Source organism: Lagopus leucura, unplaced genomic scaffold, assembly GCF_019238085.1.
Source record: "Lagopus leucura isolate 7727_CA_CO unplaced genomic scaffold, USGS_WTPT01 Super-Scaffold_741, whole genome shotgun sequence".
In the NCBI taxonomy this organism is placed as follows: Eukaryota; Metazoa; Chordata; class Aves; order Galliformes; family Phasianidae; genus Lagopus; species Lagopus leucura.
This window is the reverse complement of record NW_024962256.1, coordinates 3,607,489-3,619,173: the sequence shown is the minus strand read 5'-3', so window position 1 is coordinate 3,619,173 and position 11,685 is coordinate 3,607,489. Positions and strand designations below refer to the sequence as shown.

Below are 11,685 nucleotides of genomic sequence, written 5' to 3'. Positions count from 1 at the left end.
AAGGCTGCCTGGTTCCAAGAGCACCATACCTACTGCAGCATGTGCTGAGCTCTACTTCACCCATCCAATCGATGGTGAGAAACAGGAAAGAAACATCAGATAATTCCTAGGACTTCTGAACTATTGCTTCATAGAAGGCACTATTTTCTGCCATTGTTGACTGCTAGGTTGGTTTTTTAGCATTGAGGGGCTCTACAGATCAAGCTGAAGTGTTCATAGCCTTGGCAGACCAGGCCTGAAGGGAAGTCTGATACAACACTGAGGCTGATAAGGAATGGGGATGCTGAAGGGAAATTTGGCAGTGAAAAATGCAGAGTTTGAATATCCTTATGTTCTGTGCAGAAACAAATACTATTGGTATCACAGCTCTGTAAGAGGAGGCATCAGTAAAATACATAGCCGTTTTATTTTCCCTAGTTTAAAATGTTTGCATGGATCTGGGATGGGCACAGCTGCTTTGGGGCTCTCCAATACTAGAGACACAAGGCTCGTGGAATGGTTTATTTATCTGGTGAAACAGTGCACAAGGATTGTTGGTGACTTTAATTTTTCTCCTGTAAAATAAACATCTTTAGTAAAGAAGTCCCGGTCCAGGATTGGGAACTGTTAAGAAACGCAGCTAAGCTGAGTTTTATAATAAAATGGCACAAAAGCCAATTGCGAAGAACAGGTGGAAGATAACATCTGCAAAAGAAAAAAAAAAAACTAAATGTGAGTACTCACCATCAGCTGCCTTTCATGTTTTCTTCCCACCCTTACCAAAATACTACATGCCTTTATGTGGCTCTGTTACTGTACCAGGTTTTGGAAAACAAGCTTTGAAAAGGCTTTCAGACAAGCTCCAAATAGAATTGCTTTCCAAGCATCTCTGTTAACCCAGCAAAGCATGTTTGTTCCTTTTTGGGAAGAGTACGTGGAAAGAAGAGAAATTACTGTTCAGTATCGAAAGTTACTGATACAATTTCATTGTCTAGGTTGAAGAAAGTGCCTACAGGAGGAAAGCAAAGAGAGATAAGATTTGATCTTCAAATGTTTCCTTCTGTCAAAATTATAAAATTTACCAAATCTTTCTTTGAGCTATGGAGTTTACTTTGACAGAGCCACTCAGGATGCATATTTGGGATTGATATAATCATTGTTGTATTTTGCTGCTTACCTGATAGCATGTAAAATCTGGATAAACCTTTGTCTGTAAAGTAAAATAAGAGAAAAAGATAACATTTGAATGGCATGTTTTAAATAGGGCAAAGTGCACTAACGTGCTCTATGAAAGCAGATAATTTGGCCACACTTGGAAATTCTGGGTATTTTTTCCTCTTGGTTTTACTCTCCGAAGTTGTAAAAGAATCCTCTCAGTTCTTTAATTTTATAAAATTAGTGGTGTTTTAAGGGGTGCAACCTTCTGATTGTCAATAATGTCGCTCCATATGTATCTGTAATTTATGTTGGCTAACAGGATGGTGTGGATGTGGTTGTGAAACCAGTATGAAAGGCTTTAGTGAAAGCATGATTTAGGCATACTTTGTTCTGAGGACTTGTATCCAAAGCTGTGCGGGATCTGCAGAACCAAACTAGCTCAGGGAGAAATTCCTGCCGCCAGAAGGCAGCAGCTAGAAGTAAATTATTTTGCTTTGTAATGGGAAGGATTGATGGCTGTTCACATTAGGAGTGACAGGCACGTAGGGTTGACCTGCTGGATTTCTGGTTACTGTGAAGAACCCACTGTAAGTGCAAAGAAAGCCTCAGTGCTGCTTTCCTGTTGCTCCTAAGCCTGGTTTCTCTCCCATTCACATGCATCCCATCAGAGATTGTCTGGGCTGTTGCTGAGGTCAAATTTGGGTGATCAGGATTTACATTGCTAACTTCCTGTGGAAATGGTTTGGTCACTTATCATTAATGCCAGATGGGTGCATCTACTCACTTTGAAAATGACGAGAGTTTCACTGAGTGTATGGGAGCTGCTGAATCACGGCCTGAACCTCTGCTTGATCACCTGAGGCGATCAAGGAGTCAGTCATGGGAGCACAGGTGAATTGCCTTCACCTGTGCTGCTGGAAGGGATGGAGCCTGGTTCTACCTCTCCTAGACCTATTTAAGAGCTGACTCTTAAAGGATCTCTTCTGGAAATCCCTCCTCTGGAGTTTTGCAGCGAGCCCAGGATGTGGGTAAGCATTCTATCTATTCTCATTTTGTTATTGTAACCCATTTAACCAAACTGTCTGGTTTATTTCATAATTATAACATCTCTATATTCTTTATATAACTGAGCCAATCTGTCACGACCCCCAACGTAGAGGTTCGCTGCTTCCCAAAGGGAGCACCACCCCAGGAGCCCAGCCACTTACTGCGCACAGAGATCTCTGCCACTAAAACACCTCCGGTTTGTTCCATGCGCTGCTTTCGTTTGTCACATGTCTAAGGAATCAAAGAGAAAGCCATGTATACCCTGCAAAATTAATATACCTATGTGTACATCCAAATCCAATTCTCATGTTTTCGATCAAGTAAATGAAATCTGTATCAATTTTGCTGGGTGTTTTCTAGGGACCATTTTCTATTTTTCTGTAGTCACTGAGGTTTTTTGGTGCTCAAGGAGAGCTTTTGCTGTGTATTGGATGAGGATTTTGGTGTGTATAGTGGCTGTCAGTGGGCTGCTCTTCCCATACAGTTTCAAACAAGCCTCCTGTCAAGGAGAGGAAAGGGGTAGCTGAGCTCCATCTATTTAACCTATGACCTCTGTGAAGACTTCTGTTGTTGTTTATTGTAATTGTAATTATTCTTCATTGAATATGGGAAGCACCAAATCCCTTCCATTCAGATCATCATCTATCCAGATCTAACATCTCTTGGTACAGCTGACAAGGTCTTTATCGGAGTACTGTGTGATGTTTTCTTTTCACCCTGATATGCGACTGGATAAGAAGTTTAAAAAAACCTTTAAAAACAAAGAACAAAATCTAATCCTGTATTTTTTTTCTTTTGCCTTTGAAACTTGAAATTTGTAATAATGTAGTTTTTATCAGACCTGTGGCTTCTGCACAAGCCAGTGCCCCCCGTTTAGTGCTGGTACTGGGTAATAGGCCGCTATCTTATAGTGGCACCAGTAGTGAGGAGGGGTTTAGAAAGAAGAATTGTTATGAACAATTGAACAATTATGAACAACTATGTTTTCTCTTCTTCAGCAAAAAAAATCTTTGTTGCTGATATAGCTGTCTGTGGGCCAAGGAGTATTTGGGGCTTTCATTTCAGATGAAATAAAATTCAACTTCACTTTATGGCAATGACATAATCATGGGCTAAGAGAAGGAATAATGAAGCCCTGACTTCCTGAAGGAGGTAGAAAAGTCTTTAAAGAAAGATAGCTTAGTAACCCTTGCATCAGTTGGTGTGATTGGTACATGATACTAATGCAAAATAGCACGCCTGCATAGCATCTTCCCTTTCATTCTCACCTAAGGCTGCAGAAACCTGCTCTATGATCCCAGTGTTCCTGCTCCAATGACCGCTTATGTATTTCCTGCAGAGGAAGACAGCTCCAATAATAGTAACTTGCTGTGGGGTAGCAGAGATGAACTTTCTCTAGGAAGAAGGCCTGGGAGGTTTTATTTGAGCAAAGGCAAGCTTTGAACTAGGTTGCCCTGAGCACTGAAATATATGGTGCAGTGGCAAGTGTTCTACTTTCTCATATTTTTTTAGGCTTTTGTTTAGTTACAGCTGTCTGCCAAACAGGAGCAGTAGTCTGCAATGTTGACAAAAACTGAGGTTTTAAAATGACTGCATTATTTCTCAATACCTCCAAACAAATTGCTCAATGCTGCACGCAGTGCCCGTGGCATGATAGGGATCAGGGTGCACAGCCCACCACTCGGGTTAATGCATAGTGGTGGCTCTATCTAATGCCTGCTCCTCACCTGGCGTGCCCCCGGATCACCCTCTGTCTGAAATTAGCTCTGTGTGTTTCCCTTGGAGGGAGGCCTTACCACTGGGCAGGAGAACTTCTCGCTGTCGCAGACGTGCGTCTCGCAGTGCAGCCAGACCTTGGACAGCTTGGGGATGTTTTGGAAGCGGAAAGCGTTAAACTGAAACGTCGCACGGTTTGTTTTCCCATTCTCGTGGACGATAATGGAGAAGTCTGAGGCACACCTGTATTGTATGTGGAGAAATGTCAGATCTTGACTTGTGAATTGTGTCCTGAGGTCACGGTCTGGTGAAGGCATTTCCCCAGCTTTGGGCCACTTCCTACTTTTGTGTGCTCAGGAAACAGTAGGGCAGCTCCCCAGGCCCACCAGCACCTACCCCTTGGTGATCAGAGGCCAGTGCACCTGGTAGAAGTACTCTGAGGAGGGTGTTGCCCAGCAGTTGTTGAGAACAACTTTGAACCTGGGGAGGCAAAAGCATCAAATCAGTGCACAGCATCCCGATTACCAATTTACTGTCATCCCTTTCTTCACATACCTGTCACTTAAGCCCTTAGCTTCCACGCCAGCAAATATGTCAGAACCAATTTCTGATGTTTCAACGACAAAAGGGGCTTCTTTTATACTTGAAAACTTGGCATTCTTTGGGGGGGGGGGGGGGGAAAGAGAGAGAAAAAAGCATCATACATTACAAGCACCATGCAAAACAGAGGCATATGGCAACTTCAGACAGGTCTAGAGAGATGGGCTCCAGAAGCCTGGGTACTTACCACCTGCGAGCTCCAAAATCTGTGTTTAGTAGTAGGACTATTGCAATTTTGGTGATGCTTGGCTCGTAATAGCAATAAGTGGCAGAATTTGCTGCTGATTGGCATGTGCAGAATGAGAGCATGAGTGGGAAGTGGGCCTGAGGCTGCTGCCCTTGTGAACCAGAGTTGCTGGGAGAAGTGGGTAGGAGTGGGGCACTGAAGATGACTGTATGGAGTGGGAATGGGGCTGGTCACATTGAGGGTATCTGAATGAAGTAGCTGTGCTTTTTCTATCTGCTTTGGTGCTTTAGAGTGTGCTTTGATGGGAAAAGATCAGGAGCAGCATGAAGTAGCTGTGGGGAGGAGAGGAGGAGCAGCAGCCCTTTTTTCTTGCTGAAGTTTGTGGTAAGTGAAGGCAAAAAGCTGAGTGACAAAGAACACTTACAGAGTAGAAGTTGAGGGATAACTGACTTTCAAATGAGCCAGAGCTCCCATTCTTCACATGGACGGTGGCCACCCTAGGGATGTAAAAACCACATGGCTCTGTATGAGTGAAACGTGGGGTTTAAAAAAGGAGTGAGCCTCACTGCCAGACCAAGGCTTACCTTTGGTCAAAGGCAGCCTGGTTCACCAAGTAGTTGGCATTGTACGTGCAGGTGAATGAGTAATTCACAGGCTGGCTCTTCACGATCACTGTGGAGTCATTGGAAACGATGGAGTTGTAGAAGTGATAAACAGGGTTCTTAAACTGTAGGTGGGAAAACAGAAACATGTATGCAACAGTGACCATTTGAGGCACCAGGCGACCTGGCATGTTGAAATATGAGGATTCAACCTTGTGACAAAACAGCATTCCTAAAGAAACGTGGTTTTGTAGCTTTTCATACTCTGTGTATGTATACAAGTGGGTGACAGGCACACAGGCTAATAGCACTAAACCTGTGTGCATTTTGCCAGTAGATGCAGAGCGTGACTATTTAATTCCTTCTTCTTCTATATCTACAAAGAGACCCTACCCAAATTGCCCTCTCTTCATCAGTATTTAAAGCCCACTGGAACCAAAAGGACTCTTTCAAGTGAATCCAGCCAATTCCTGAACCCTGCTCAGGCTGAGCTTTGGTCAGAAACATTGGTCTGAAAGTCTTACCTCTGACTGCGTCCCACAGTATGATTTATTTTTAGGTGACAGGTCTGGAATTGTGAACTGGTAATATCCTGAATCATGGACCCCATTGTAACAAATGCCTCCAAGTGCCAGCTGATTGACCTCCCATCCATAAGGACACTCCGGAATTTTTGTAATGATGGTTCTAGGATAGCAGTATACCAGAATTACATCTGAAAGGAAAACAGTATGCCTAGAGTGACATTCAGGAGTGCCTTTCTTTCAAAAAGACAAGTCTGCACATCTGCTTTCCACGGGGATTTAAATCCTGTGGGTTGGAACATCTGCTGGAAGGTCTCCTAATAGCAGCAGGGGAATGGGAACAGTGTGTGCTATGCAGAGCTGACCTCAGGGTTGTTAAATTCAGTCCTCCCTGAATGAGTTTTGTCCTTGCTTTCTAATCAACACAGAACTTCATGCACGTTTTTTAGCTTTCTGGAGCAGCTGATTAAGGAGCAAAGACACTGAGGTGAAGAACTGCTGCACTGAAATGTCATGTTGGATTACAGAGCTGCAGAGCTGGCTGCTGTTGGTGGAATGACACTGGCACTGTAAAGATAATATCAGCAAAGTTGTTTGTTAGGCTGCAATAGATTTGCATTTTTTTTGTAGCAGTGTTTGATCTAGAGGGGCCAGTGCACACAAGTTTTACAATTTCCATGTTAGAAGGTAAGAACTGAGAAGCTTAGCCCTGTTAACAGTGATAGCTAATAGCACTGCAGTTTGTTTCCTTGAGTGGTTACTGCTATAGCAATAACAAATATTGAACTTTGTAACTGAGACTAATTGCTTTGTCATGTCAGAAGATTTGAGCCTTTTTCAAAGAGAATCAGGCAGTGTGAATTTGAGGATGTGATGTGAATTCAAACATAAGTACTGACTAAACACTAGTGTACTGAAAATTGGGAAAGAATGCCATTAACTGCCTTAAAAAAAACTCTGCCCAGAACTGCTCGTCTATTTTAAAACTTCTAACACTCTCATCTTTATGATAAAAGCCTGACTCTTCAGCCTTCCTGTGCTTGCAGGAGTTTGGGGAATACACAGGAGTTGGGGAATTTATGTGTGGAAAATCATGTAGGGACCTTGCTAGGTTACTTCTTTCAAATCAACAAATGCAGACTTGTTCTGCTTGTGTTGGTGGTCAGAGATGGTGACTTCACAACTGTGGAAGGTCCTTAGCTCTGAGAAACTCCTTGTGCAAGAGAGGGCACTGAAATTGGTAGAGAGAGGGCCAAATACTTAAAATATACCATGAAGTTACTGGCAGTAGCTTATGCTGGTCTATTATTATATACAAAAACGCCACACATTCAGTGCAAAGACTCTCTATTGAGGCATATTCCAACACTTTCTTAAAGTATGTTTCTTAATTTTAGTGAATTCTACATTGAAGTTTTGTCTGGCACCAGATCATTTGAGCATCTAGGCAGAAATCAGAGTGTAATTAGGGCCTCGGCTTCAATGATGATCATTATGTTTTTAAATATAGCAGTGGTGTTCAGAAGCTCAGCCCAGCTCGCTCACTCAGCACCAGTCATCAGACTGCAGTCAGGAGGGCTAAAACCCAGCTCAGGCAGCAGAGGTCAGCAGCACTAACTGTGGCTATTTTGGCCAATTTCTAATTGCTGCTCTTTTATTTGCCATCTTACATCTGAATTCTATTCATGCTTAACTTTATTGCACTGTGGTTATTGCAGAGTTAAGCATCCTAACTCTATAGGGAGGTAGAACCTTAGTAGTGCATGCTTTACTATGCTAGCTAGAAATAAATCGATAAAAGAGATATGAGGGTTAACTCTCCAGAACCTACAGTTTAACTCTAAAAGAAAAAAAAAAAAAAGAAAAAACAACCAGCTTTAAATGGAAAACAACACTTTGGCAGATAAAACACAAGAAAAGAGCTTGGGAGACTTGAGTAATTCTACCTGCTTTGTTTGGAGTGCAGGGCCCCGCAAAAGCTTGAGCCAAGATGACCATCAGATAAATAGTAACAGCCACCATTTCTTGCAATGACCTGAGGACACAGGGAAAAAAGCTGAATTTGTCTTCTCAACTGGAAGACATGAAACTGTTAAACTATCTACTATTTAAACTTGTCAGTCTTGCAGAGAGAAATAAATAAGATTGCTGATACTGTCACCCAATTTCATTGCATCAAAAAGATATGAATTTCCAAGACACTCTTATCAATGGATCACTACTAGACAGTTCTACTATTTCAGTTTAGAGCTGATTTAAAGTTACTCTAGGATATTTTTGTTCTTTTAAAGAATCTAAACCTGAAACGTTAGTATAACCTAAAGGAAACTGAAACAATGAGGGCTGAAAAAAGAGACAATAAAAATTACTAGAAGAAATACTATGCAACTAACATACATACTGTGCTGAATAATGTAATGCAAAAATTATTCTGTGTTGATGTCTATCCTGAAGTATACAATCTTAACTTCTTGTTAACTTTTTTAATTGTTACAATTTCTGTTCCGAAAACTGTAAGTTTAGCAGTAATTATCCTGTGTGGCTGTTGTTTCCATCTCCACTGCAGGCCTCAGCCCTGCCAGCTGGTTCCTGAGAGCAGAAACATGCTTCAGCACGGAGCACCCTGCGGGGCTGGGACTGCTGTGCTCCTATTTTTGCCCTTACAGACGCTCTCCAGCATCTGCCCTCATATCTGCATTACTGAGCACAGTGTCAGAATTAAGCAGTATAATTTAGGTAAAGGAGAAAGTCCTGCCCATTAAGTATTCCCACGAAAAGAAATCAATTTCAGCATTTTCACTCATCCTCTTTCTAAATACATTTATAAAAAGCACACGCACGACATTTCAGAGGCAACCCCTTCTAATTGTAATCCTATGCATTCTGCTGTAAATGAAGTACAATACCTACAAGAGAGGAGGGGATTAAGTATTTCAGATTTTCATTGCGGTCTTATTCCAGTAGCTGCTTTGCCGGCTCTTCCCAAGATGTCCTCTTTCAAATGAACCCAGCTGGCGTTATCTCCGCTTTATATAAGCAATCTTGTAAAAGGAGCCCATCTCTGGTTAAATCTCAGCCCGCCAGTATTGTCCACTGTGGGAGGAAAAAAAAGTTATAGAAAAGCAATTCCCTTCCCTTAGATGGGACTGTGTTGCTGCTATTTGAGTTCTTTAGTCTGTGGTGTTTGTTTTTAGCAGATCTTGGAAATATCAGAAACCTGCTGCAGGTGTATGACTGACATAATTTCTCTCTTTTCCAAGTTTCTTATGAAAATGTAGAATTTCTGCAGTGACAAAATCACAGCCGCCTTAGAGAATTCAGTGAAAAGATCTTTATAGGAATTAGATGTTTGTCTTAAAGTGAGTTATTGACAAGGTCAATGTTTTGTGCCATGAGGATGGACAGAAGTAATTTCAGCATCATATGCCACCGTTGGAATTATCTCATGCTTATTTTTCCTAAAAGCCCACAGCTGAGTCTAGGTGAGATCTTTCGTATTTCCATTGTACTATATAGTTACACCACACCATGTTAAGTGTATTTAGGACTGTAAAATATATGCTAAATATCACATTATGTAAGTGTATATTTATCACACTTCTATATTAAACATCACATTATTTTACAGTGTAAAATTCACCGCTGTACAGAGCATTCAAAAGAGTTTGCCTTCACTATGACACATGCTGTGTGTTTGCCACATGACAGTCATAGTAGATTTTCATGTGACCCATAGCATCCTGTTTGTGGTGACAGACCTAGGAAAAGGACTTGAGTGTGATGCTGCTGTTTTGCAGAACTAAAGAAAAATGACAAGTCATAAAAATGACAAGTGATGGATCCAGTCCTGTGGCTCCTCTGAGCTGAGTTTAGTGGCCCCTTCTGTGAAGTTTTCCATTTGGGAAGAGTTTAATTCTGCCTCATTTCTGGCAGAATTTAATGTGAGTCTTCTTCCAATGGCTTTTGGGTTTAGGGGGGTCATGCAGTAGAAAGGTTTTCACAGGAAGAAGCGGAACAGAAGAGCACAGCAGCTCTGATCTTAAACTGAAATATTGAACTATGCAGGTTCAGTTCTTCTGTGGGTGCTCCATATAGGGAAGAACCAGTGAGATGTATGGGCCCACCTCCACGAGAGCATTTGCTGCCCTAAATCCAGACCATGAAGAGTCTTAGCTAATGCCATGGCGCTTGCAACATGGCTATAGATGCAGTGCGTTGTAAGGGATGCTAATTCTTGCCCAGCAATGATGGTGTGAAGGTGAATCTATAAAGATGTGAAAATATTAATACATAATTGGAGTGACTTCTAATTCTGGCAAACTTATTCAAAGCCCTGAAGAAAGTTTAAAAAGCCAGTAAAAGTCTTTGTTTTGTTTCAGATAATGAACTTGAACATGGATCTGAAGCATCAGAAGGATTGCATCTTGTTAAATAGGCTGCTCCCTCTGTACTTGTGGGTCAGGTTCCACAAGCCATCACATACCGGTTTAATGAGATTACTTAAAGAGGTACAAACAGATAAACACTCTTGGTTAGAGTTTGTTTTTTTATTTTAATTGAATTAAAGAATAATCCACTGAACAAGAACAGAAGCTCATAAATTGTTTGATTTGCTCTAGCTAGGGATTATCCTTATTAGGAATTCTAAAATAAGGAAAATTTAACTCAATGAATCTGTTTTATAGTCTCACCCTCAATCTTTCTGCAGGCACCAAAGCCCAAATTCGATTTCTAACTCCCAGCTGTGGCTGAATATAGACAGTGTAAGTGTTCATTTATTTTTTTTTTTGTGTGTGTGTGTGCGTGTACCTGTGCATTTGGATTAAAACTAGGAACTGGGAGCTGGTAAGGCATTTTGAACCACTCTGCTAGCAAGCCTTCACAGACCAGGAACAAGGCAAAGGTTTACTTGCAACTTTGTACATGAAAAAGGCCTCATGTGCAAACTGATTCTTCAAGCTCAGGAGATCAGCTTCAGCCTTGGGGTTGGATTGGATTTTGTGGGTCTTGCAGGACTAATTTGGAGCATGAAATATTTGGCTAAACTTGATGATGATTAGTGTAAATATTTTGCTAAAAACGATGCAACTTCACCACAATACTAATAGCTGAAATACAGATTGTCTTTGTTATTCTATTATTTTAATCAAATGATGCAATTAAATAATCACTGATGTAATGCTACAGGTTTCAGTGGAATTATTTCAAGCTAGATCTAATCTTGTAACTTTTGAAAGAAACAAATCTCTCATTATCTTCTCACAGAAAAGCAATCTCCGTGTACATAATACTCCTTTTAGGTGAAAGGTAGAAAACAGACTAAAATCTATGAAACGAATTTGGCAAAAGTGCCATCTGGTCTACAGCAATTTACATTTGCATGAGAAAAAAGCACAAAATGTACCTAAACTGAACAGCATTGGATACCTGCTCTGATCAAAGGTGACGGCTTGGGGAAGGGTTAGGTTTCTCTCAGTAATTGAATCACAGAGAAAGGAAATCCATTAAATTTGCAAAGGAGGCCATTGAGGTTTGTTGCATTTCCCTGACTCTTTCCAAGCCCATTGAATAATCTTAGCAATCTAAGTACCTCTAAAGATTTTTGTCAAAGAGCAAATGAAGGCCTTATTGTGAATTTTGCCTACAAGGGCAGCTTGTCTATTTAGTTTTGTTCCTCTGGTTGTGATTGAAAGCTGTGCGAATATCTACTGTCTGGTTCTTACATGGAGAAATTGAGGTTTTGCTCTTAGAATCTGCAAACTTATTGTGACATTCAGTTTTTATTGTTTTGGAAAAGACAGTGAACTTGAAGAACTTAGTTTTATGGAAGGACTTCATAGGGTAATGAGAAGCAGTGGAGGTGTTTCACTGA

The 11,685-nt window shown here is 41.1% G+C and overlaps 1 protein-coding gene across 1 annotated transcript; it reads right to left on the bottom strand.

The window, feature by feature from the left end:
* Positions 1 to 631: 631 nt before the first annotated feature.
* Positions 632 to 7,835, bottom strand: TECTB (tectorin beta). Its single transcript, XM_042863604.1, has 10 exons — positions 7,760 to 7,835; positions 5,814 to 6,004; positions 5,272 to 5,414; positions 5,112 to 5,184; positions 4,456 to 4,559; positions 4,297 to 4,380; positions 3,981 to 4,143; positions 2,346 to 2,415; positions 1,157 to 1,189; positions 632 to 684 (listed from the first exon to the last, which is right to left on the bottom strand). The coding sequence occupies exons 1-10, from the start codon at positions 7,833 to 7,835 to the stop codon at positions 632 to 634; spliced, it is 990 nt and encodes a 329-aa protein (XP_042719538.1).
* Positions 7,836 to 11,685: the final 3,850 nt, after the last annotated feature.